Source organism: Neopelma chrysocephalum, unplaced genomic scaffold, assembly GCF_003984885.1.
Source record: "Neopelma chrysocephalum unplaced genomic scaffold, ASM398488v2 Primary Assembly neopelma1_365, whole genome shotgun sequence".
In the NCBI taxonomy this organism is placed as follows: Eukaryota; Metazoa; Chordata; class Aves; order Passeriformes; family Pipridae; genus Neopelma; species Neopelma chrysocephalum.
The window spans coordinates 987092-1012205 of record NW_020898029.1 but is presented as its reverse complement, the minus strand read 5'-3'; the positions used below and the strand labels follow the sequence as shown (position 1 = coordinate 1012205).

Sequence of the window (25114 nt, the reverse complement as noted above, 5' to 3'; positions counted from 1 at the left end):
TGCTAGTGATCATACCCATGGTGCCTTCTCACCTAACTTTGTGCTTGCTCCCAGCCCCTTCAGCAGGAGTGCAGAGACTACTGCTCCTAATTTCTTACCTATTCAACCATTAATGCACCACTAGATTTTGCTGGTTTCTTCTCCTATTGCAGCCATATCTCCCCTCCTCCCCTTATTGCTTTTGGGGTTTGATCAAGCAGTTTTGTCTTCTCCATTCCCACAAAGATATGTGCAGACTCATCTGCTGAACTTTTAGAAGGATGTCAGTCCCTCACTCAGCTGTTTCATGGGGATGATCATGTGCACACAGAAAGGACAGGAGCTACTTCTGTGTTCACTGGCTCACTTATAGCCAAGTGTGTCCAGATTCAGAGATAGCTGCATTGTCCTGGTTCACTGAACCTGCAGGAAGAAATTTAACCAGCCAGCTCTTCATTATTGGTGCTCAGGAGGAAACCTGAAACAAGTTTCAGTGGTGCTCAGGCTGGAGAGATCCATGGGATGGCAGATGTTAGGAATGAAAGGATGTGCTCCAATCAAAACCAACTTCAAAGAAATCTCTGTGATAGTTTTATAATTTAAAAATCCTACATTCTTTCATTGCTTTGCCATTCAACACATGAAATGCTGAAGTTTGCTGTTAATGTTGAAGCTTCTTAGGGTCAGAAGTGGCAATCGTGTGAGAGCTGACTGTGTCAAGCAGCAAGCAAAAATTCAGATTAAAGCAAAACAAGCTCTCGGTTTTTCATGTATTTTTCATCTTTTCAAGATGGCAGAAGGATCAGTTGTGTGGGCTTAAACATGAACTTGAGCACAAGGAACCACGTCCAGTTTCGGCCTCTGCTGTGGGTGTGTGTGATGCAGGATAATCCCTGCCCGTTCCTGGGCAGCAGTCGGGCCGTTCTCCTTACACAGAGATTGTTACGATGATAAACAGGGTATGAACTGCAAGGGCTGTGGATGTCTGACTGAGGAAATTAGTAGTTTTTTGTAATGGTGCTCCCTTCACTGTTTCTGTGTGCACGGCCAGTGGTTGACTGATCACCCCACCGGCTTCAGAGCGGGAGGGGGTGACAAGTTCTGGTGAAGGGAGGACGGGGGGAACTCAGTGCTGCCGGCACGAACCACCCCACTCCAGGCAGCGATTTCCCTGTCTGTCCTGCAGGTGAAAGGTGCTGCTGCTGGAGGGGATGGGAGCTGCACAGCGAACTGCGGGAAGGTCCCGTGGCTGGGGAGAGAGAGAGGCAGGAGCTGGGGCATCACTGCTCCAGTTCCCGGCGCAGGCAGCTGGAGAGCGGGGGGCGGGGGGAAGCGCTTAAACCCAAAGTTCAACGAAGCAACAAACCAGCTCTTCAGGGTGAACCGTTCCTGCCTCTCAGCCTGTGCCTTTAAGCCCCGCCGCGAACTCTCCCCGTGCCTCCCACCGCCCCCTCCGCGCCCCGGGCGGGTGAGCTCGGGGAGAAGCTGCCGGGGAAAGTACCTGGCGGCAACGGGAAAGGCAAAGCGGGTGAGTCCCTGCTCCTTCTTAGGGGCTCTTTTCATTTTCTCCAAGGTGCCGGGCTCTCTTGGCTCGGATGGGAACAGAAAAACCTGCGCCTTCCCCGAGGGCCGCACCCACCCGCGGGTGCTCCTCGCCCCGCGGTCCTACCGCGATCCCTCCTGCCCGGCGATGGGGCTCGGACAGCCGTCCTCCTCCTCCTCCTCTTCCTTCTTGTTCTTCTTCTCCTCCTCCTCCTTCTCCTCCTCGCTTCTCCATCAGGGTCAAGCAGGTTTGCTGCCTGCGCCCGCAGATTTCCAGACAAGCGGGAGCTTGAAGCTGCTTCTCCCTGCCGGATTTCCCCCCGTGCTTGGGGAAATCCCTCTTGCTCTGCTGGTTCTGAGGAAACACCTTGTTTGTGAATTAATTGCCTGTGGAGAAAGCAGCTAAGCTCACCTTTTATTGAAAGTAAAGAGAGGGAAACAACTTCTGTGCTTCCTTAGCATGTAAGCCTACTTGCTTATGGCTAAGTAGTTTTTATTATGTGATGCTGAAGTGCTTTTTAGTGTTTTTCAATTCCGTGTAACACTAACGTGATTCAGGGGAGGTTGGGACCACTTTGCACAGATGAGTGGAGGGGATTTTTTCTGCTCCTGGGACCAAAGGAATCCACTGGCCACAGAAATGGGCTCCCCATTGAATGTCTGTGGAAGCCAAACCCTTCTGCCAGCTGTGTATTTCTGTAGGACATTTCATCTTTTGTCTGTTAATCAGCAAACACATGTGGGACCTAATGGATGAACCTTAGTGGAGAGTGACCTCTAGACCCTCTTCTCTGAAAGTACTGGTTAAGGGGAAACATCTTAGTTTCTTTAACACCTTGGAAACCAAATGCAGAGAATGGTCTATATTATCTAAAAGCTATAGCAAATTACGAAATATTCTAGAAAGAAAGTTCAGGGTAGCTTATGGGAAACAAAAAGCTTTAGCAGTAATGCAGACCTAAATGCTATAAGCAACCTCCATGGGCTGGGAATAGCACCATCATTTGAGCTCAAATAAATGTTTCTCCAGCTGGATGGTGCTTTGTTCCCACGGTTGAAGGAAAGGGCTTGAGAGTCGCCCTGCTTTGCACCCACTTGTCTGCCAACTGAGGCTGGTCTGCAGGGAGCCCAGCACAGCCCCCTTATCTTGCTCGAGGGGTCCCTGTGGGTGAGGTGCCAAGCAAGGCAACACAGGCCAGTGCAGGACTTGGGCTGTCCATGTGGGCAACACCCTGTGGCCTCTGCCTGGGGATGGTCTCAAACAGGAGGGGCTGGGCCGAAGCTGTGCATGGTCACACAGCCCCAGCACTGGAGTTTAGCAGTGACACTATTGTGTATTGATACATGCAGAGCTTCATTCTGCAGCCTCTGAGGTTAATGACAAAAATCCCATTGACTCAGGTGCTGTGAGTTCGCTGCTTGACTGATATCTTTCATCACTGGCTTGTTTCTCTCTGTGATCTCTCCCTTTGAGGGAACATGCATTGCAGATGACTGGTTTCAGGGTAGCGTGGGGGTTTTGTGCCCATGAACACTGATGCCTACCTGTCAACCTGCAATAACAGCTGAAGCTAGGTAAAAATGTAATTTACACGTTGCTTTTAATGTGTGTCAGCTGGTGAGAAAGAATAAAATGCGCCTATCTGCAAATGAAGACATTGAGTTTAGCCCCTGTTCCTTGGAGAACCTCTGGTCCCAGTATGTCCACTGACTTCATCGGGACCAAGATTTCTTCCACAGCCTTTGCACTGGGCCAGACACAGTGTCCAAGGGAGGCGAGCGGATGTCCCTAAAGGAGATGCCATGAGTTAAGCATGTGGGTTTTTCCTGGCCATTCATGAGCTGAAAAGTATCAAATTATATAGTGCTCCTCTTGTGAAAAGTAACTAGACAAACATAGGCTTCCTGACTTACTGGATACTCCCCATGTGTATTCAGTATTTACTATCTGTACCAAGTTCTCAATCCAGCACAGTCAGGAGGCAGGAGAGTTGCCTTTATTTTATTGTGTAATCCATGGCTAAAAGTTTAAGAAGTAATTGCAGGTACAAATCCACCCAGTGCTCTGTTACCGAAGGGAGAGCTCAGGGCTGAGTGTCTCCAAGGTGGAAGTGATGTTAGAGCCTTTGTTACCAGTGATAATACCAGCACCAGGGAGCCCAGCCTGTCTGTCATGCCCCAGCTGAGACTGCTGAGCTGGCAGGCAGGAAGAGGATCTTCTTACTTGTAAATTGAGAGACATTTGCAGACCAAGAGGGACAATAAACAAGGCCAGCACAGTGTCACTGGGCTTGCTGAGAGCAGGACTACAGCTGAACCAGAGGCACCTCCAAGGAGAGGGCAGCAAGCGAGTAGGGACTTTCAGATTTGCTCACTTGCAGGCCACACGTGGTCTGGGGGCTCTTCACTCACCTCGATAATAAGAGCTGTCCTCAGTCCAGAGTCTGTAGCCTCTTAGGTGACAGTGTTTCTTTCTGTGTAGTCTTTCAAATGCAGCACAACCCCCTCTAAATGTTAACCTACAGAGATGGGGCCATGCACATGTCCATTACAGAACCTGGAGATGGGTTAAAGCAAAAGGATTAAAGACATACAGTGTTGGGTGGTCCAAGGAACCAGCGTGGTGGCCAGTGACATTCATGTTACACGAAACAAAAAGGCCACGTTAGCCAAACCTGTGTCTGCTGGTCATGGGGGTGGGTTTGATGCTGAGAGCTCTGTCCTGTATCCGTTCGGCTTTTTTTTTATGGCATAGCATCATCTCATCAGAAGGTTTAAGGGGAGACATATGGGCTCACCAGGAAACAACAGTGTTGGAATTAATTCCAACACTCCCTTCTCTGGAGCCCCACTCCCAGAGTGGCTCTGAGGGACCCCTGAGCCATAAGGGGGAACTGGCACATGGTTCTTGGCCTCTCCAGACTGACACGTCCTTGTACTGCACCACCACCCAACAGGTAGTGGGTTATAAATCCACTCTCCCAGGAAAGTATCCTACCTTCTCTCAGTAGCTGGTGCCACAAGTGAGCCCCATTTCTATACAAGTAAATTCCCAACTGTAAGGAGAAAAATCACAAGGTTTGACCCCATTTTAACTGGGATTGGCTGTTCCCACCACCGTGCTCTGCCAGCAGACCTGTTTGCACACCCACATCTCTCGCCTCCTCTGGCCATGCTTCTGCTTTCACTTACAGCAAATGACCATCTTCTCTCTCTTTGCTCAAGCTTATGGTTTGGTGACACAGACGTGGTTTGTTTTCTGGCACCTGAGATTTTGAATGGTGAACCCACCAAATGAGGCAGGCTGGAGTCTGCTTACTCATTTTGGGCTACCTCCTTCTGGAGAAATAGTCTGCTTCTACTGTATTTCTCCTCTGAAGTGCCACAAGTCTTATCTTTGCTGATAAAATCAGAAGTCCTTCACTTTGGCCACAGGCTCATTACTTGCTGAGGCTGCAGGTAGATCTGCTGCTGGGCTTGTGTTCTGCCTCCAGCAAGTCGCATATTTTTCATATCTGTGCCACCTTTTGCAAAGGCTCTGTCTGGGTGAGGACCTACAGGCGTGACCTTAGACCAGGACGCAGTTTTACAACCCCTGTGCCTGGAGGCTAAGCAGACACAGTGTTGCTGTGCTGAGAGCCACACTACCCCACCATGGGATAAAGCAAATTCTTTTATTAACACTTGGTTATTCAAATGGTTGCAGCATATTTGCTGCCCTCTATAATCACAGTTTGGGAAAAAATCATCCCAAAAACTCATCTGGAATACAGAAATGAAGCACAAAGACCCCAGAGCAGCCAAAATTCGCCATCAGGGGACATTGGGGTTTCATTGTGTTCGTTATCTGTAAATGATGACTTTTGAAGACACAGTTACCACTGTTTCTTTCCTGCCTGTCTTTCCCCTGGCCAACAGTTCAGAGAGGGGGCTCAGCTCATGTCCCTGTGGTTGAGGGCTGCTGATAGGGGCTGACAGACTGGGAATGGGAGAAGCTGGAGGGAGCCTGGGGCAGTGCAGTGTGAGACAGGAGTCTCCCTCTGAAGGGAGAGAGACTGAGGGCTGGAGAGGGCTGTGAAGGCAGAAGGAAAAGACTCAGGAGGTGAAGACATGAAGGGGAAGACACAGTGAGGTGAAGGACGAGAAGTACCAAGCAGTGGAAGGGAAGAGGCTGGGGAATGGGAAGGTAAATGAAGAAAACCAGCCCCTTTTGCTGGGCAGTCACAAGCACAGTGCTGGGACATCCCTGTCGTGCTGCAGCCCCGGGAGCTGTTGCATTTTGCAAGAAACCAGTTTCTGCCTGAAAACAGGAGCCAGCACGATTTATGCTGAATAGATGAACTGTGCTCTGGGCCAGTCCCACAGGTGTGCATGGCCTGGGATCACCTGAGTGAAGCAGAGACACCTCCCAGGGCGAGGCTGGATCGGTGCCCAGCGCGTGGACAGGCAAGAGGGGCGTCCCTCCTTGGGTGGCCCTGCCTTGTCCCCTTGTCACTCCTGCACGTGATGTGCCCTCAACACACTGCACATGCACGATCTCAAACACTCATGTGGGCTCTCACACACTCATGTGTGCTCACAGACACACACACACGTGCTACTTGTCCTCTTTGACGAGAAGAGTTGGGTGTTTGCGACAGTTTGGCTAATTGGATAAATTAATATTTTTACAGTATTACTTAATATTTTGTAATTTACCTATCTGAACCAGCTGAGAAATAAAATATGTCTTCCAAGGAAATCCTATGGGATGATTCAAGGCTGCCCTAGAGCAAAGTCCAGACTCCTACAGAGAAAACAAAACCCGGGGCTGTCCCCTCTCAGCACGGCAGCAGATCCTCTGGGGCAGGTCACAGAACAGCTCTTGCTGACTCTCTGCAGCACATCAGATGTGCCTTCCCTGCTAAAATGGAGTGGTGGAAAGACACCTCACTGAGACAGGACAGAGAGGACTCTCTTAGGTCAGAGTTCCCCACCCCCTGCTGCCAGGGGCATTGTATTTTATAATCACTCAATTTATGAGCTGACAAAAAATCGTTTTTCTTCTCAACATTCCTACTGGAAACTCGTGCTCCTCTGACTGTTAATACTTTCCTAGTTTCTGCCCCACCAAAAAAATTTACTTTTTGCTCATCTGATTTTATGCCACAATGTTTTTCACTGTGTGTAGCTCCTTGCTACAGATCTCCATTATGTATTTACAGATTAGTCCTTATTATTTTCAGTAAAAAAATTACAATCTCTACTTCCTTCTTGCAAAATGGGCTTTACATTTACATGTACTTTTAATTTTTTTTTAACTCACACCACTCGCAACAAAAGAAAATAAACTTTCCTTATGCTAAAAGAGAGAGCAAAGACAGGTTTTGATTGTTTTGGGAAGTAAAAGGCTCTCTAAATACTCTTATTTTTTCCAGTTAAAATGCCTCTGCAATCACTAATATAAACTTCTTTCTAGGGTTCCAAGTAGCTGTTACTGTAATATGACTTTTATATGCAGCCAAGATTGTATTGTTAAAAAAACACCCAGCCAGAGCCAGTTTTGCCTGTGGTGTTAATTTTTTTCTCAGATGCAGTTGTCCTACCTTTGAGGTCCACTGATGGTCAGACCACTGTTGCCCTGGTCAGCAGACCTGGACTAGATTTCTGAGGTCCCACATTCAGCACACTACGAGAGAGACAGTGGCTCTAAAACCTACTGAAAGAGTGGAGAAGGGATCCCTCATCTGTATGTATTCAGGTCACAAGAACCACTAGAAAAATGTTCCCTACCTGTCTCCTCTTAGCCAGAGCTGAATTGTCAAATGGAGATATTGTTAGCGGAACCCAGGGGCCACAGTGCCTGTCTGTGCCAGGCTCAGTGACAGCTGAAAAAGAATATTTGAAGGTCTGCTAGAAAAAAAGAGGGATCTTGGACAGACTCTCCCTTCCTCTCCCCTTTCCCTCTGTTTGTTGCCTCACAAAGAAGTGACCTTTTAAAATCTCTTATCTAGAAGCTTCAGTTTAAAGAGCTGCTGACGCCTCTTGGAAAACACTGAAAAGCTCTTCTGAAACAGGGAGCTGCTGCTCCATGTCCTGGGGTCCCTTTCTTCCCCTCTTCCTTTCATTGCTGGATGCATTTACATTAGAAAAGGCTGTTCCTCTGCAGCTTCCCCGAAGTCACAGCCTGACTTACAGCAGTAGTGAATTGCAGCTCAACCTCTCACAGCACCTTCTGAGTGGGCAGGAGGTGACCAGGGGAGATGTCCCTTGGCAGGACACACTTTGCAACTGAGGATGGAAGAGCTGAGTGGGTTTTATGCTCTTGATGATGTCAGTATCAAGGCAGAGTAAGTTTGAGAGAAGATTGTGCCTTGCCAAGACCCTTCTGGTGTCACCTGTAAATCTGAAGTTTCCCAGCTGCTAGAGATTGAGTCTCAAAGAACTCACTCTGAAGCTGAGTAACTCTGGACCTTTGGCCAAGGTCAGACTTCTGTGGATTTCCAGTCTGACAAAACAAATTGTCTGAGACAGCCTTTATCCTGCCCAGTCTGAAGGGAAGGGTTACGTGTCTTCTTCCTGCCTATGAGGGAGAAATATTAATCCAGTTATTCAATACATTTTAGGGCCACAGGAAATCAGTGCCTCTCCTTGTCTCACCAGGCTTGTTGCAAAAACCAGCCTGTCTGAATGACTGATGGAATCACAATGGATATCCCAGGCTATTTCCTTCCTGCTGATACCCGGCAGTTGATGACGTGCAAATAAAGGCCAACCACAGGCTGGCTTGTACTAGCAAGACTGCAGACCAAAAAAAAAAAGAGCAAGATAACTGTTCTATTTTTGGCATTTTTGAGATCTCATTTGGAGCACCATATCCCATCTGAGCATCTTCAGTGCATCAAGAGTGCAGCCTGAGTGCAGTGTGTATCCATCCTTTCACTTCTCGTGGTGATGTTTGAAGCTCCTGGGGTAACCATGGCCAGCACGACATGTTTCATCCCAGTCTTATCCTTTTCTTCTTTTTAATCACAGAGCCCATCCGTAGAGCTGCTTAAAAAGCATGGACCAGATAAAGCCAGGACAAGCCCCAGGACAAGGCACTCAGAGGAGGAGACTGAGAGCCTGCTGTTGGAAGGTTGCTGCTGCTGCTGCCGTGGCGGGCAGTGCCACAGCTCTCTGCCTGGGGATCCTGCTGGGTGAGTGTGCAGCTGGGTACATTCTTTCAGTTTATCAGCTCCAAAAGAGAAGTGGCCTGCACTGCTCATAGCAAAAAATCCTCAAAATCCTCCCGCTGAAGACAAAATGTGGTCAAGTTCCTGCATGTACACACACAGACAAGGGCTGTAGTCAACTCATGTTCTCAATATGTGACCTTGGAGCACTTCATCTTCAGTGTCTCATGACACATATGCTCTATTCCTGTCCTGCTTGACCAACCTGATCTCCTTCTATGACAAGGTGACCCACCTAGTAGATGAGGGAAAGGCTGTGAATGTAGCGTACCCCAACTTCAGTAAAGCCTTCTGCACTGTTTCCCACCACATTCTCCTGGAGAAACTGGCTGCTCATGGCTTGGTCAGGTGCACTCTTCAATGGGTAAAAACTGTCTGGCTGGTGGTGAATGGAGTTACATCCAGCTGGGGGCTGGTGACCAGTGGTGTTCCCCAGAGCCACTTTGGAGCCAGCCCTGTTTAATGTCTTTATCAATTATCTTGACGAGGGGCACCCTCAGTCAGTTCACAGATGACACCAAGCTGGATGGGAGTGTTGATTTGCTGGAGGGCAGGAAGGCTCCAGAGAGGCTACTGGGCAGGCTGGATTGATAGGCCAAGGCCAATGGTGTGAGGGTCAACAAGGCAAAGTGCCGGGTCCTGCCAGAAAACTGGTGGAGAAGGGCCTGGGGATGCTGGTCAACAGTGGCTGAACATGAGCCAGGTGTGCCCAAGTGCCCAAGAAAGCCACTGGCATCTGGCTTGTACCAGCCACAGTGTGTCCAGCAGGACCAGGGCAGTGACTGTCCCCATGTGCTGGCACTGCTGAGGCCACACCTCAAATCCTGGGGTCAGTTTTTGGTCTCTCATGACAAGAAAGACATTGAGGGGCTGGAGCATGTCCAGGGAAGGGAACAATGCTGGGGAAGGGTCTGGAGCACAAGTCTGATGAGGAGCAGCTGAGGGAGCTGGGGGAGCTCAGCCTGGAGAAAAGGGGGCTCAGGGGGAACCTGCTCACCCTCCACAACTCCCTGACAGGAGTGTGCAGCCAGGTGGGAGTTGGGCTCTGCTCCCAGGAAACAAGGGACAGGACCAGAGGAAATGTTCTCAAGTTGCGCCAGATTGAATATTAGGGAAAACTCCTTCACTGAAAGGGTTATCCAGCCCTGGCACAGGTTGCCCAGGGTAGAGTCAGCATCTCTGTGGGGGTTTAAAAGATGTGTAGATGTGGCACTTGGGGACATGGTTTAGTGGTGGGCTTGGCAGTGCTGGTGGAATGATTGGACTCAATGATCTCAGAGGCCTTTTCCAACCTAAATGATTCCATGACTCAATTATTCTATCCTCTAATCTCTCTCTATGACTCCCAAATTTCCTGTCACTGTACCTCGCTACCCCTGCCATCCCCTCTTGCAGCCCCTGACCATTGCCTGTTTTACTGTCCCACTCCAGAGCACAACCACCATCTCCTTGCCTCTCCCACCTCCCCCCTGCTGCTTCTGGTGTCCCATGGCAGATGCCACCTGAGGCCAGCACCCCAAAAAGGACTCTAGTGTGACATGACTGACAGATCCCACCTGGACAGTCCTGCTTTCCGAGCTGGATTCAGTACCCAGCAAACCTTTCACCAGCATGTTTCTGCAAGGATAGGGCCAATCTGGGATTGCCAGGCTGTACCCATTTGTTCATGAACTTCTCTTTCAGGCTTGACAAAAATCCACCATTTTCAAGTTCAAACTATTTCAGTGCCAAATGCTATTCCTGCAGGTGTGCAGGGTATCCCAGTGTGGTCGTGGGGCACCCCCGAGGCAGCCAGGGTGGTCAGAGACAGTCACGCTGCCAAAATAGGGGCTTTAAAGGACATGATGAGATCCATGTTCCAAAGCAGTGAGGAAAGCTCCCTCTGACAGACACTGTCCCTCTCTGGCAGCCTGCCATCCCCCGGGAGAGACCAGCTTTGAGCACACAGTGGAGCTGCAAGGAATCATATTCAACAGCAGCTTAAAGATGGAGAACTCAGACTACTACAGGGTGCTGACACCTGCTCTTGAGAGGCTGGTGAGTTGATCTGGGCTTTCCAAGAAAATACTTGGGAAATACTGTGGTGGTTCAGCTTGAATGTCCTCACTCAGCAGAATCTGGATGCCAAGGGCAGGAGGGAAACTAGGACTTCTTAAACATCAGCAGGGTACTCTGTGGGACTGAGCCACACTTTGAGAGGCCCCATCAGGGCCCTGAGAGGCATTTGAGGTGTGGGAAGTGTGTGCTCGCACCTGCTGCTTGCAAAAGAGGTAGGAAGGCATAAAAAAGGGATGTACTGCCTCATGCCCTGAGCCAGGGTGGGAAAAGGGTTAGACATGAGCTGGACATGGCTGCTTCTGCTGCTTGCAGAGGCAAGAGAAGATCCTTCAAGAGCTCCAGCTCCCAGGCATAGTCTAGTTCCCACCTCCCTGGGGTCTTCTGTGCAGTAAGTGTATGACTATCACTCTTTGCTTTGCAGTTTATGTCCAGTCTGCAGGACTCCCAGCTGGACTGGAGTTGCACTGGTTGCACTATCCTGGGCTATAGGTGAGTGTGGGCAGCTGTCCCTGCAGACTCTGCAGCTCATGTTTCAGGGCATTCTGACAGGCCTTACCAAGAAGGTGAGCTCACACCCGTGCTGTTGTTCAAAACCAGTACAAAGAGAAACTGGTTTTTGATCAAGGCTGGATTTTCTTCTGGGATTGCAGCAGTGTTCTGGATTCTTTAATTTGGAAGCGCAGTCAGAAAGGCAGAGGGAAATGGCTTATTCAACCACAGCTTTGGGCCAAAGGAAAAAAATACACAAATGACCATTTCAACCCAGAGAACATCTCCAGAAAAACCTTAAATTATTAAGAATCACATAATTAAGAGTCAGTTTTGTTTCCCTTCAGTTCCCTGTAGGCAGCAAGTGCAGGAGCCTGTACTGATCGCGGAGCCAATGTCCCCATTAATTCCCTGTCTCCCAGCAGGAATGGAAACTCGAGCGTGATCGTCCATTTCCGCCTCTTCTTCGCCCCCCAGGACTCCCAGCCCCTGAGCTCTACCTTGGAGGAGGAAGCTCTGAGGCACGGGCTGGCAGCTGCCCTGCGCAGGCAGGGTCTGTCCCTGGCTGCCTACGGGACCATCTCCTCAGCTTCTCTCACAGGTACAGCCCTCCCACCACTGCCAGGCAGGCAGAGCAGGGTGCCCAGTGCTGGGGCTGCTGCCACCCCAGGTCACACAGCAAAGCCACCATCTGGGTCTCAGAGAGACAAACTGTTGCAGGGCTTCAGCTCTGGATGTGCAGTAAAGGCTTCATGCCCAGCAGCAATGCTGGGAATGGGGGTGCTGCCAGGCACCCAGCAAAACAATGAAATGCTCTGCCTGGCTCCCAGCTTCACTGTACAGCAGCAGAGACCAGCCTAGGTCTTGCCTGCTGCTCAACAAACATTTGTGGGGTACCCAAATACCTCTCCAGCACTAATGCTGTTCTGCTGCTCTGCCCTGCAAGAGCAGCTTGAGGGGCTCACAGCAACAACAGAGCCTAAAGTATAAATTGCAGTTTCTTTGGCTTTTCTTGCAGCACCTAGAACCAGCCTAAGGGACAGGGGATCAAGCTCTGGGAGGCTAATTGCTGAGTTGTCTGTACCTGCAAGTGCACAGCACTCCTTAGGCAGCCCTCGGAGTTGTAGCAATTATTATAGCTTAGGCAGATGTTTCTCATATTTGAATTACTCTCTGAAACCACCTGACAAGAAATTCTCCTTTTCTTCAGTGACTGTGGAGTTGCATGTGACTGTAGGACTTCAGGTCCAGCAGGTTTAAAAAAACATGTGCCTGGGAAACATGAAGGTGTGGGCTCCTCATCAGCTCCCTCTGCCACAATGGGCAGGATCCCTGCATCTTCATGAGCCTTGTGCAGCCCAGATGGAGGGTGCACAGACTCCCTTTGGCTTTAGGCAACAGTCCTGCATAGATTCAGACCTGGAGTCTGCTCCTAGGAGGCAGCTCACTGCTTTTGGGAATTCATCCCTGTACCTGGAATCACCCAAAGCCCACAGAGCTGTAGGTGGCTGCTCCTCCCCTGTTCCATGGCTGAGCAGGGTTCCCCAGCAGGGAGCTCACACTGGCCATGGGGCAGGGAAAGGCAGGAGAAGATGATGCAGCAAAGCCTGCAGCAGTCCCAGTCTGGGAACAGCACAGTCCCCAGAGTTCCTGGCTGGGCTGCCCTTTCTGATCCCAATTCCTTCTGCTTTGTCACAGGTCCCAGCAAGGTTTCTTCTCCCCACAGATCTGGACTGAAATCAGGTAAGAGCCAGGCAGCAGGAAGAGCAACCTGCACTCTGCAGCCTCCTCCTCCTCACCAGTGGCCTGGGTGCAGATATCTTGTTCATAAGCTGGTGGCCCAGGGCCCTGCAAGCTCAACAAGAGCTGCAGCTCTGCTCTGCTCTGGCCCTGCCAGGGAGCAGAGTGACAAGGACACTGCCCCGTGGTTGCTGCCCCTGGGGAAGCCAGGGCAGAGTTGCTGGGTGGGCTGCAGAAGACAGGAATGACTCAAGCCTTGCTGTCCCCAGGGAGCTGCCCTGGAGACACAGTCACTTGCTGCAACACCCAGTGCATGTGGAAAGAACCGTGACAGGCAGACAGGGTGTGCTGATGGCTCTGAAGGAAGGGCCTGTGGTGAGTCTCTCACAGCAGGTCTCCTGGACAACAGGGGACAGGCCACAGTGCACTGCTGCAGACTGTGACAGGTGTAACACCAGTGGCTTCCAGGCACTGAAGAGAGTCAAGGACACAGCATGATTTTTCAAGCCAATAGAAAATGCCTGTGTGAGGATGAGGGGAGCTGGGCCCTGAGAAACACCTTGGCCCCACCACCAACTGGGATAAGGGACACCTTCCTGGTGGCCTGGCATGATGGACAAGAGCCACATGAGCCACATGATGGACAACACCCATGAGCTGCTGGGAGCATATCATGAGGCAGTGGCTGAGATTTTCAAACTAGTCAAGATGTTTCTCCCCAGAATTTCTCACTCTAGAAGAGTTTCAGGGAGGACGCTGTGATGGGCCAGTGCTTTGCAGTGCTCTTTCCAAGCCTGCCCTGTGACATCCCAGGCACTGTCCTGTTGTTTGAGCATGTGCTGGGAGCACTCATGAAGCTGAAGCAGCTTCTCCCACTTGTCCCCGAGTCCGTGTTGCTGGAGCACAGAGGCAGGATCCTGATGCACTGGCTCTCTCATCTCTTTCAGACTGTGGGAGCCGCCCTGCCATGCAGACTGCCAGCAGGATAGTTGGAGGTTCAGAGGCGTCCAGAGGGGAGTTCCCATGGCAAGTCAGCCTGAGAGAGAACAACGAGCACTTCTGTGGTGCTGCAATCCTCACAGAGAAGTGGCTGGTGTCTGCTGCTCATTGCTTTACTGAGTAAGTTCTAGTCACGCCATCTCCCTCCCTCCATCTCCTTTCCAAACCTGCCATCTCTGCACTGCACTGCCCCATCATGCCTGGTTTCCCTCACGGGGAGCATGGGGAGTTTCCATCACTCCCACAGTGGATGGCAGGATGGGCAGGAGGCAGCTTGGGTTTGCAGGACAATGCTGTGGCTGCAGGCTCACACAGTCCCTGCCGTCTCTCCTCCAGGTTTCAGGACCCAGCCATGTGGGCAGCTTACACAGGGACCACCTCCCTCAGAGGCTCCGACAGCAGCGCAGTGAAAATGGACATTGCACAGATCATCCCACACCCCTCCTACAACGCCGACACAGCTGACTATGATGTGGCTGTGCTGGAGCTGAAGAGACCTGTCACCTTCACCAAGTACATCCAGCCCGTGTGCCTGCCGGACGCGGGCCATCACTTCCCAACCAGCAAGAAGTGCCTCATCTCTGGCTGGGGCTACCTCAAGGAGGATTTCTGTAAGCAAAGTGGGGCAGGGAGCAGAGGAGACACGGTGGGGTGTGAGTGGGGCAGGAGGCCCCAGGGAAGGGAACTCAGGGCAGCTGGGATGGCTGTACCTGGGGCTGCTGGTCCCGTGCAGGGCTCCCTGAGCTGAGCTCACAGTCGTGTCTTTCTCGTTCAGTGGTGAAACCTGAGTTCCTGCAGAAAGCAACAGTGGAGCTGCTGGACCAGAACCTGTGCTCCAGCCTCTACAGCCATGTCCTCACAGACAGGATGATGTGTGCTGGCTACCTGGAAGGGAAGGTTGACTCCTGCCAGGTAAGCTTTGCCCAGGGAAGCTGGCACCGCTCCCCACACGAGTCTTTTCCTCTCAGTAACGCACCAAGGGACACTTCAAGAAGCAGATCTGACACTGTGGTCACGATTCTCCCCTGAGGTTTGAGGCTGTGCCTTGGACCCAAGCATGGCTCAGGGACTGCAGAAGACACAAATGAGGATGTTCTCTAGCGCTTAGAGGAGGGCACTGCTGTTTAAGGGGCTCTTTTGGCTAATTAACTATTTTTCTCTACTTCCCGAGCTGTAATCAGGGCTGGCCCTACCAATGTACCAGGCAGGTCCTTGGATCAAAATCCAGATGGCAAAGGGCAGCACTGGAAACTGAAACATACCCAGCAGTTTTTGGTGAACAACAGAGTGTTTTCTTTAGTTAGCCTTTATCCAGCCTGGAACTGCAAGTGGGCACCTGGAGACAGTCCTGCCTTTGACAGTGGAGAGAGGAGAACTGTGATGTGGGAGGAGGACCGTGATTTCCTGGGCTGTCCTTGTGGCTTGGCAGAGCTATTCAAACCCACAGCCACCAGCTGAGCAAAACTGCACTGCTCTGGTGGTAGTGCTTCATATTTCTGGACCAAATACAACACAAAACACCAGAGAAGGGGCCAACAATGGAAGATCCAAGGATGGATGAGCAACATGACCCATCTGGTTATTCACTATTGATCTAGAGCAGTATCACCACCAGGAGGCACTGCCAGCTTCACAGACACCACGTGTCCATCACTGACACTTTCAGGGCCCCACAGTAACAAAGAATTGACCAGGCAACCATAGGCCAAATCAAGAAAACCTGATGCAAAGATTAGCATGGTCACCCTGGGTTGTGCATCAGGCAACGAACACCCATCATCTGTCTGTGTACAGGCTGCTGGGCTTGACCTTTAAGAGCAACAATTTAACGAATGATTAAAGCAGTAAAAATGCTAAACTCTTTATTTTATAGAGGATGTCCTTGTGCTCTTCTGGCATATCAGTGGCACAAGGCTGCTACTTAATAGAGGGACAGTGTGCCCACATGGAGGAGCAGCCAAAGGCCAGCACAGGAGATGCTCCAGCCATCACTAGGTTGGAGCAAATATGAAGTGAGCTGAGATACAGAGGGACAGAGGGACCCCAGCTGGCAGAGGGATGCTGAAGGTGGCCAGGGAGAGCTCAGTGCATCTCTAGGAAGAGCTCACCATCTGGCTTCTCTTGCAGGGTGACTCTGGTGGGCCCTTGGTTTGCCAAGAACCATCTGGCAGGTTTTTCCTGGCGGGAATCGTGAGCTGGGGGATTGGATGTGCTGAAGCCAGGCGGCCTGGGGTTTACACACGTGTTACCAAACTCAGAGACTGGATCTTGGACGCTATTTCTGCCTTCCCCAGCTCCACAGCCCACAGTGTCCCTCCAATGCACTCCAGTACCAACAGTAATGTGGTCAGTGCTGAAGAGCTCAACACCACCAGAGGAACCCCCACCACCTCACCAGCCCCAGCTGCCAGCAGGCCAGTGACTGCAGGGAGACCACAAGGTATGAGCACCCATGGGTGGTGCACCTTGGCAGGAAGAGTGGCAGACACAGCTCCAAATGCCAGGTTCCTTCTTTTGCTGAGCTGAGCTGACTTTCTGTAGGGTAAGCCCCACAACCCTTGCCTAAGGACTAAGGCCATGGCACATGTGACACTATGTGGCTGTCCCAGCTCAGACCAGAGCAGCCTGGCAAAGTCACTCAGTACCTGTGCAGTTCCATGCAGTTCCTTTGCTTATATGACTGACTCTGTAATCTTGTCTGAGTGACTCGTCTGCTCCAGCAGGTCCAGGACGGGGCACTAAGGCACAGCAGTGTCTCTCAGTATTTAACCTGTTGACCACTCACTTTTGTTTGCCACCTGTGGATCTCCCCACAGCTCAAAGTTGGTGGCTGCACTTTCACAGCAGACATGGATCTTCTCCCTGAAGGGAAGGAGGGCAGGTGTCTGTAGGATGACCTGTCTGCTCCAAGACCCTCCAGCAGCTCTGCAGGGAGATGCAGATGTAAGGTATTTTTCTACATTTAGGATTAAGTTTTTATCTGTAATGGCAAGGCTAAGAGGCACAGAGCTGCTGATTACTCTGCCTTTGAGAAAGGCCCAGGATTGAGGATTTGCCAAGAGCAAGATGCAGAACAGCAGTTAGTGTGAAAGCCCAGGTGAAAACAGTCACCATCAGGCCCTGCCATGATCAGCAGACAGGGCTTGGGTAGATCCTCACACCTCAGCCCTGACCTGTCCCTGCTCAGACTCACTGGTTAGAGAGAGCAAAAGTCTCTCCTTGCTCATCTTCTGCTAGGAGTACTCACAAGTCATGCTTTGACTTTGTTCAGAGTGTGGAGGACGACCTGGGTTCTCTAAACCCAGCAAGATCGTGGGAGGAACAGATGCTTCCAGAGGAGAGATCCCCTGGCAAGTCAGCCTAAAAGAGGACTCGAGGCACTTCTGTGGAGCCACCATCATCGGGGACCGCTGGCTGCTGTCGGCAGCTCACTGCTTCAACGAGTAAGAGCCCATCCCTGCCCTTCACCACAGAGCTGTGCTGCCAAAACCACAGCGTGGCACTGGAGCCTCCAAACAAGACAATAATTTTTGCTATAACTAGAGATTCACAGTAAAAGGGGGTTTGTGGGGAGGTTGGAACGACGCAGAGAGGGGTTACCCCAGCTTGGGCAGGGAGCAAGGACAACACATCTAAGAGGGGGTGGAAAAGGACAGATGCCACAAGAGTTTCTTTAAAAAATTTAACCTTAAAAATTGTCTGTAATATACAAAATAGAGACACATGGTCAGCTGGTAAAGGGAAAATGGTGTGTTCGACCCTGCATAGTTCTGTTCTGCAAGAGCCTAAGCCCAGATTTATAAGTAGCCTAGATAAAGAAATGAGTAGCAAGAGGAGAACGTTTGTCAAGAATAAATTTCTGAAGGCAGAAAGGGTGAGGAACTGAGAAGGATTTCAATACACCCTCATGCATTAAACAGCTGGGCAATAAAGCAGCGAGTGAAATGTAAGGTAGACAAGTGTGAAATGAGGCACACAGCAAAACCAGCAGTGCTGCCTGTCTGTGGACAAGGGTGGGTCTCCATCAGCTACATCCATCCATCTCCATCTGAATGCTGCCATTCAAAACAAGAGAAACATTCAGATATTGCCCTGAAAGCAGCAGTCCTGTGGGCAGTGGTGGTTAAAGAGCACAGGAATGCAGTAAGTCAGAAGAACAAGGGAGATGACCAGGATGGTGGTGGCAATCCACAGCACACCAACTTCCACACAGGGCAGGAGTAACACTCTGTGAAGGTGAACACAAGGCTTGGGGATGAGCTGGATGTGGAACAGCATCATAACAAGCAAGACACAATAGATTAGACTAGACCTGGGAAAAAAACAACTGGTGGGAAGGGAAAGTGTGATGGGACTGTGCAATGATGAAGGGTACAATTAGGGGATGCCTTTTGACTCTTTTTTTAAGATACCAAATACCCACCAAGAGCAGGTGGAAAACAATCAAAAGGAAGCAGTTCTTAATAAATGTCATTAAGCTGAATATTTAAAATTCACATAGGGTGAAAAAAAAAAGAATAAAACACAACTTTAAAAAAATCCAAATAAAACCCCAAAATCCATCAAGACCTACTGAATACCGAGACACAACCTGTGTACCAGAACACTCCTGAAATCATAAATTTCTGGAGGTAAGGAGGGGATTATTACTACATCTTCACTTGCTCTTCAGGAGATATCCAACAGCTGCCACTGCTGGAAACTGTTCTTTGGGCCTGACTTAGTAGGGCTGCTCTGCTGTGTGCTGATCATGTAAAACTGCCTGCAATCATCTGTGTGTGAGCATGCATGTTTAGAATTATGTATTTGCAGGACAAATCCAGAAGAGATCGAAGCCTACATGGGAACAACATCACTAAATGGAACAGATGAGAATGCAGTGAAAGTCAATGTAACAAGAGTGATCCCACACCCCCTCTTCAGCCCCATGATTCTGGATTTTGATGTGGCTGTACTCGAGCTGGCAAGACCTCTTGTCTTCAACAAATATATCCAGCCTGTGTGCCTCCCACTTGCTCTGCAGAAGTTTCCTGTTGGCAAGAAATGCCTCATTTCTGGGTGGGGAGACCTCCAGGAAGGGAATGGTAAGCAGTGATGCTGATTTGCCCTGGAGCAGTGACACCCTGAGCAGCAAAGCCTGTGCCACTGTGACCCACAGTCCTGTGAGCATACGGGACAGGGGATGGTAAGGGGGACAGCCAGGAACTGACAGAAACACAAGAATAAGCAAGAACAAAGGCACACAGAGCATTACCTTAAACCACAGTTATTTAGGAGTCACCAGCAAACACGAAAATTGAGAGAGCAGCTTGGTGGGAATCAGGAGAAACCTGCTGGACTCCTCTCAGTAGCTCTACCATGCTAAGCAAGAGTCAGGCACTGGCTCAGGGCCTGCTGCAGCTCTGGCAGGACGGTGTGTCAGCCACAGCAACCACGCTCAGTCACAGAGATGTTCCAAGCAATTGGAAAAAGCAAAGATCCCACTGTAGGGAGAAGGCTCGAGAGTGGCACATGTACTACCAAAGAAGCCCAGCTTACCAGGAACCCACAAGCTGTCAGGACCATGGGACACTGCTGGGTGCAGGATCCTTAGCACAGACACAGAACTGCACCCTGGGGCGTGCCAGGAAACTTCAGGGCTGCTCAGAAAATAGGTCATACAGGACTCAATTCTCATGTGGGATTAGAGCCTGTTATCCCAAAATTTGTGTTGTCAGTCTAAAATCCATTAGTTCCCACTTTCCTCTGCTGCACTCACTAATCCCATGTTTTTCATGCAGCCACCAAGCCCGAGATCCTGCAGAAAGCCTCTGTGGGCATCATAGACCAGAACACCTGCAACTTCCTCTACAACTTCTCCCTCACTGACCGAATGATCTGTGCTGGCTTCCTGGAGGGGATGGTAGACTCATGCCAGGTAAGAGGATGGGATTTCTCTACTCTGTGGCCTGTTCAGAAAGCTGGGCTAACTCTGCCTTCAGCAGATCCTTGTGAAATATTTACTGAGCTGCTGTGGCCAAGCTGTGCAATTCACATACACCTTAGCACAAAAAACCCAGCGCGCTACCTTGGAGCTTTAGAAAAGTATATAAAGCTCCACCAAGTTGAGAACGACTTAAACCAACATCCCAGTGCTCTGTCTGGCCAGATGAATGCTGGATGAAGCAGGTCTCCTCCAGTGGCAGTGAGACAGTGGCAGTTGGTGGTGGCTGTGGAGCGGTGCTGACAGGAGCTATGAACTTTCAGGACAAATACCACTCGTATCTGTGCAGCCAGGTTGAGCCACTGACCCTGCCTTCAGCGTCTGACTCATGCCTTGCACACACACTGCATGGCAGCAGACAGACCCAAGGCTGAAGAAAGAAGAGTTGGGGGTAGCTAAATCCTCCTGGTGTGGCTGAGGGGCAGCTCCATGTAGACCTGTCTGGGGGAGACTGTACTGAGCAGCCATTGCCTTGCTTCTTCTGCAGGGAGATTCAGGTGGGCCCTTGGCCTGTGAGGTGACTCCAGGAGTGTTTTACCTGGCTGGCATTGTGAGCTGGGGATATGGTTGTGCCCAGGCTATGAAACCTGGTGTGTACTCCAGAATTACCAAACTCACAGACTGGATCCTGGACACCATCTCACAGTTGCCCAGTCCTGGCACAGGCATCCCTTCCAGTTCAGCCATCACCAGAACTTCCAGCACAGCCGTCCTCACCCAGCCCAGCACAACAGCTGCAAGTCCAACCAGCAGAACCACCCTGGGAACGAAGATGAGCACAAACACGAGTGAAAACTCTGAAGCTCTGAGAACAACTGAACCTGCCAAGCCCACGCAAGCCCCAGGTAAAACTGATGACAGATGTACTGACATGTTGGTAGGAGGCCTCCATCACAGGGAGTACTGAGCAGGCCATGGGTTATTCCCTTCCAGTGGTGCCTTGTACCAGCTTCACCTTCAAGTGTTCCAGCAAGGTGTGTATTGGAAAAGAAAATCCTGAATGTGATGGTGTTGTGGACTGCAGCAATGGCTCTGACGAGCGCAACTGTGGTGAGTCCTGCTCTGCAGCCCATGGTCTACACGACCCAGACTCCCCAGTGCAACCCACCACATTCACACTGCCTGTCTTGGGCCCCACACTGGACACTGGGGGCCTGGGCCAGCCCACTGTAGTCCAGGTCCTACTTATTCAGCCAGAATCTAAACCAAGATAAAGCTGGATGAGCAGGGTCCAAATTTTCTGCCAGAAGGTGTGGCCTCTTTTCCTCTGCTACAAATATTAGAAACCATTTCCAGCACACCAGCCTTCTGGCCAGTCAGTCTGGTAGCACAAAGGTGGCAAGACAACTCTCCATAACATGGCAGCCTAGAAAATGTCTTGTCATCCCTGGGACTGCTCCTTGGTCTGCACATTCCTTGCTGTGTGGTAGCTCAGCCAGTCCATCCAAATGTTCCCTCCTCACATACCACAGCCCTGGAAGGTGTGATCTGTGATAACAATTTCACAAACCATACCCTGTCTGCCAAGCCTTGCTTCAGCTGGGTGAATGGAATTCATCACATCCCATTGCCCTGTGCACGCCCCCCCCGAAGGCTGTCCCACCGCACGGGCTGTGGAGGACAGGCAGACACCCTTTTCACTTATGTTTATTTAAAACCACGATGCTTCTTCCTCTGTCCCAGACTGTGGCCAAACAACTGCTCTGGCCTTCAGCAAGATCGTGGGTGGCAGCAGCGCAGCTCGAGGGGAGTGGCCCTGGCAAGTCAGTCTGTGGCTTCGGCGGAAGGAGCACAAGTGCGGGGCTGTCCTCATTGCTGACCGCTGGCTGCTCTCTGCAGCTCACTGCTTTGACATGTAAGTCTGAGACGGGCTAATGAAGCCAGCTGGCTCTTGGCCCCAGTCCCATCAGCCCACCTGCCCTTGCCCTCCCTGGCAGCCCAGCACCGTGGCTGGGATGTTGTGCCCCATGAGAGGCACACATTCCCTATCACAGGTGTGCCCCCACAGGTAAGTGGGAAGAAGAATGAGTGGAGCAAAACCTGGGTATGCCTAGTGTGCTGCAGACAGGGGCCCTGGCCTCACGAGGTGTGGCCATAGTGCATCCCAGCCCCACAAGAGGAGGAATGGCCCTCCTTGTGAGGCCGTGCTCCTAACAGCCAGGTTTGCTGTCTTTCTGCAGTTACAGTGACCCCAAAATGTGGGTGGCCTTTCTAGGAACACCCTCCCTGAGTGGCATCGATGGCAAAATGGAGAAAATATTCCGTATCTACAAGCACCCTTTTTACAACATCTACAGCCTGGACTATGATGTGGCACTGCTAGAGCTGAGCACACCTGTCAAGTTCAGCAACACCATCAGACCAATATGTCTCCCAGACAGTTCTCACATCTTCCATGAAGGGGCCAGATGCTTCATCACAGGCTGGGGCTCCACGAAGGAAGGAGGTACTGGTTGAGAGGGCCCCCTCACATCCATGATGGCCTCGATGGTCACCTACCTTGCACGCTTCAACACCTACAGTTCCAAACACCACTGTCCCCAGCACTCCCCAGGCCAGGCTGGACCCTGCAGGGAACACCAAGCTGGGCAAGGCCTGGTATCACTACCATCTCCTCCCCTGCCACCATGCACTGTACTCGTCCATTTAGCCACACCTCTGCCCTCTTGGAGCCTTCCCAAGCTTTCTACATGCCAGCCACTATGCTCCCCGTCCCCACAGCAGCTGCTCCAGCTCTGCTCCTGCAGTACAAGGACCCAGTGCCATTTGTATCTGGTCAGCTGAGCTGCTGGACAAAGCACACACCCAAGGGACCTTTCTGTGCCTGCTCTGCTGGGGAGGAATCAGGCCTGACTGACTTTCCCAGAGCAGGTCTTTCCCTCTGGAGAGGCTGCAGAGACCCCACTCTTACACACGCTTCTGCTTCTCACGTGCTCTGCGCCCGGTCAACATCAATACTTGTCTCCTCAGGTCTCATGTCAAAGCATCTGCAAAAAGCAGCAGTGAACATGATCGGAGACCAGGCCTGCAAAAAGTTCTACCCTGTCCAGATCAGCAGCAGGATGGTGTGTGCTGGTTTCCCACAGGGCACCGTCGACAGCTGTTCAGTGAGTGAGAGCAGCAAACACTGCGGCTGGGACAGAGCAAGTTTGTGCCAAGTCCCCAGGCTACATTCTCTCAGGAGGGCCCTGCCTCCCCCAGCTCAGCTGTCTGTCCATCCATCATGGCTGTTGCCTTTATCCATGTCCATCCTGCATACACCTCGTGTTGCTTGCTTGCCCCACCAACCCATGACAGGTCAGGGAAACACAGAGAGAGGTAATGCCAAGCAAAGGACCACAGGGATACCTTGGAGCCTATTCCATGATCCTATTGTACCTCCAAACACACTCTTCCATGTTCCAGAACCCCAACGTCACATTGTTCATGCAGGTACATCACTGAGCAGTCCTCTAGCTTGGAATGTGGCTCCTGGGGAAGTGGGGAGCAGGACAGCAAATGCCCATGTCCCAGAGAGAAAGAACATCTCAAAGCTGGGGGAGCTGGGCTGCCTCTGGCTTGATACTATACCCTTTTCCTCTCTCTGCAGGGCGATGCAGGCGGGCCCCTGGCATGTAAAGAACCCTCAGGGAAGTGGTTTCTAGCAGGAATCACAAGCTGGGGCTATGGCTGTGCCAGGCCATACTTCCCTGGTGTCTACACCAAAGTCACAGCTGTCCAGGGCTGGATTGCGCAGAACCTCAAGCTCTGAAACTGCATTTCACCACTCAGGGAAGGCAACGAATGAGAGCAGTAACTGCCAGAGGAGGCACTAATCCCTCAGCTATTTTATGATGTTGCAAAAGGGTGAAGATGGCCTTGCAGGTATTAAGCACATGCCAGTGTTGTGTGACCCGCTGGTTGTGACACCAGGGCATTTGATAACTGCTTTGCATAGAAAGGTACAAATTCTAGACATTTTCCATAAATAAATGAGGCCTGTCCCAACTTAAGACCTGGCCAAACATCCTACGCATTAAAACATGACCTTTCTAGTTGGAGGGGTGTCCGAAACATCTGGCAGATATTCATGGAGTTTGGCTGACCTCTGCCTATGAGCTGTCATCCCAAAGCCAAGCCAAGAGACTGGTGAACTTTGTCCCAGCCCAAAGTTATGCCCTTGCAGAAGCCTCAGACCTCACTGCCTTGGTGGAGCCGTTGTGCTGTGCAGTGGCTTTTGGGAAGGGTGTGCTGCTGTTTTCACTCAGTGCCTGAGAGCTCAGTGATGACCTTCTGGCTCACCATTTGATCCCAAGAGAAGACAGGACTAAAATGCTTGGAGTTCACACTGCAAAGGCCCTGATCTGTACTGGAGGATCAAGACAGGCTTCTCTACACCCTCCATACACCCCCACCCACCCAACCTCCCCCCAGCTCCTTTTGCACCAGGGAACAGGTGATTAAACTGATTAAGGCATGGTCATACAGACCACTGCTCTGGTTAAGCTAGGTGGGAAAAATTCAAAGTGCTGACATAGGGTGCAAGGATATAACTCCTTCAGTAGGAAGTCAAGTCCCAGCAGCCAGCATATGACATGCAGACAACTTTGTTCATAAGAAAAAAACTGCTGCAGAGCTCATGTGCCAAGTCTTGGGCAGACTTAGACATCTCCCCATAGATTCAGCCACCAAAACTGAACAGCTGCTTGTACCCCAAACCCCTTCCTCATTTTTGGTGCTTAAGCTCTGCATCTGGGCATAGCAAGAGGTTTCTTCTGTCTCAACCCAGCTGGCAGTGAGATCCACCACCTTCCCAGCCAGAGCACCAGCAAGGTGGGAGACCTGGCTTCCAGGCATGGCTGAGCTCCACATGGGTTCAGATCCATGGCTGCAACACTTGTGGGATGGTCCCATGAATGAAATGGGATGGGACTGCTGCACAGCCAGTGCCACAAAACTCATACAGCCATAAATAAAAGTAAAAAGGCCCCTAAGCAAACACGGCTGAAAGCACTTTATTTTCAAGTAGTCATTCTGACAATCTGGAAGGGAAACTCCAGTTTCAGTAAGTTCAAATACCCAATTATCTCCTCAGTTTATCTTGTGTAAGAACAGTTCAGTCCCTTTATAG

The 25114-nt window shown here is 50.9% G+C and overlaps 1 protein-coding gene across 1 annotated transcript; it reads left to right on the top strand.

Annotated features, from left to right (window-relative positions):
* Positions 1-1390: 1390 nt before the first annotated feature.
* Positions 1391-24962, top strand: TMPRSS9 (transmembrane serine protease 9). The gene is made up of 19 exons (XM_027706110.1): positions 1391-1507; positions 8549-8699; positions 10645-10772; positions 11215-11282; positions 11708-11883; positions 12981-13025; positions 13970-14141; positions 14358-14632; positions 14797-14933; positions 16149-16461; positions 17293-17464; positions 18834-19105; positions 19802-19938; positions 20492-20849; positions 20938-21054; positions 21688-21859; positions 22185-22450; positions 22975-23111; positions 23594-24962. The coding sequence occupies exons 2-19, from the start codon at positions 8564-8566 to the stop codon at positions 23753-23755; spliced, it is 3243 nt and encodes a 1080-aa protein (XP_027561911.1). The 5' UTR covers positions 1391-1507; positions 8549-8563; the 3' UTR covers positions 23756-24962.
* The last annotated feature ends 152 nt before the right edge of the window (positions 24963-25114 follow it).

Coding starts and splice junctions, on each gene's coding strand:
- TMPRSS9 (XM_027706110.1), top strand. CDS start 8,564: ATGGACCAGATAAAGCCAGGACAAGCCCCAGGACAAGGCACTCAGAGG. Junction 8,700..10,644: donor CTGCCTGGGGATCCTGCTGG/GTGAGTGTGCAG, acceptor CCTCTCTGGCAG/CCTGCCATCCCCCGGGAGAG. Junction 14,633..14,796: donor CTACCTCAAGGAGGATTTCT/GTAAGCAAAGTG, acceptor TTTCTCGTTCAG/TGGTGAAACCTGAGTTCCTG.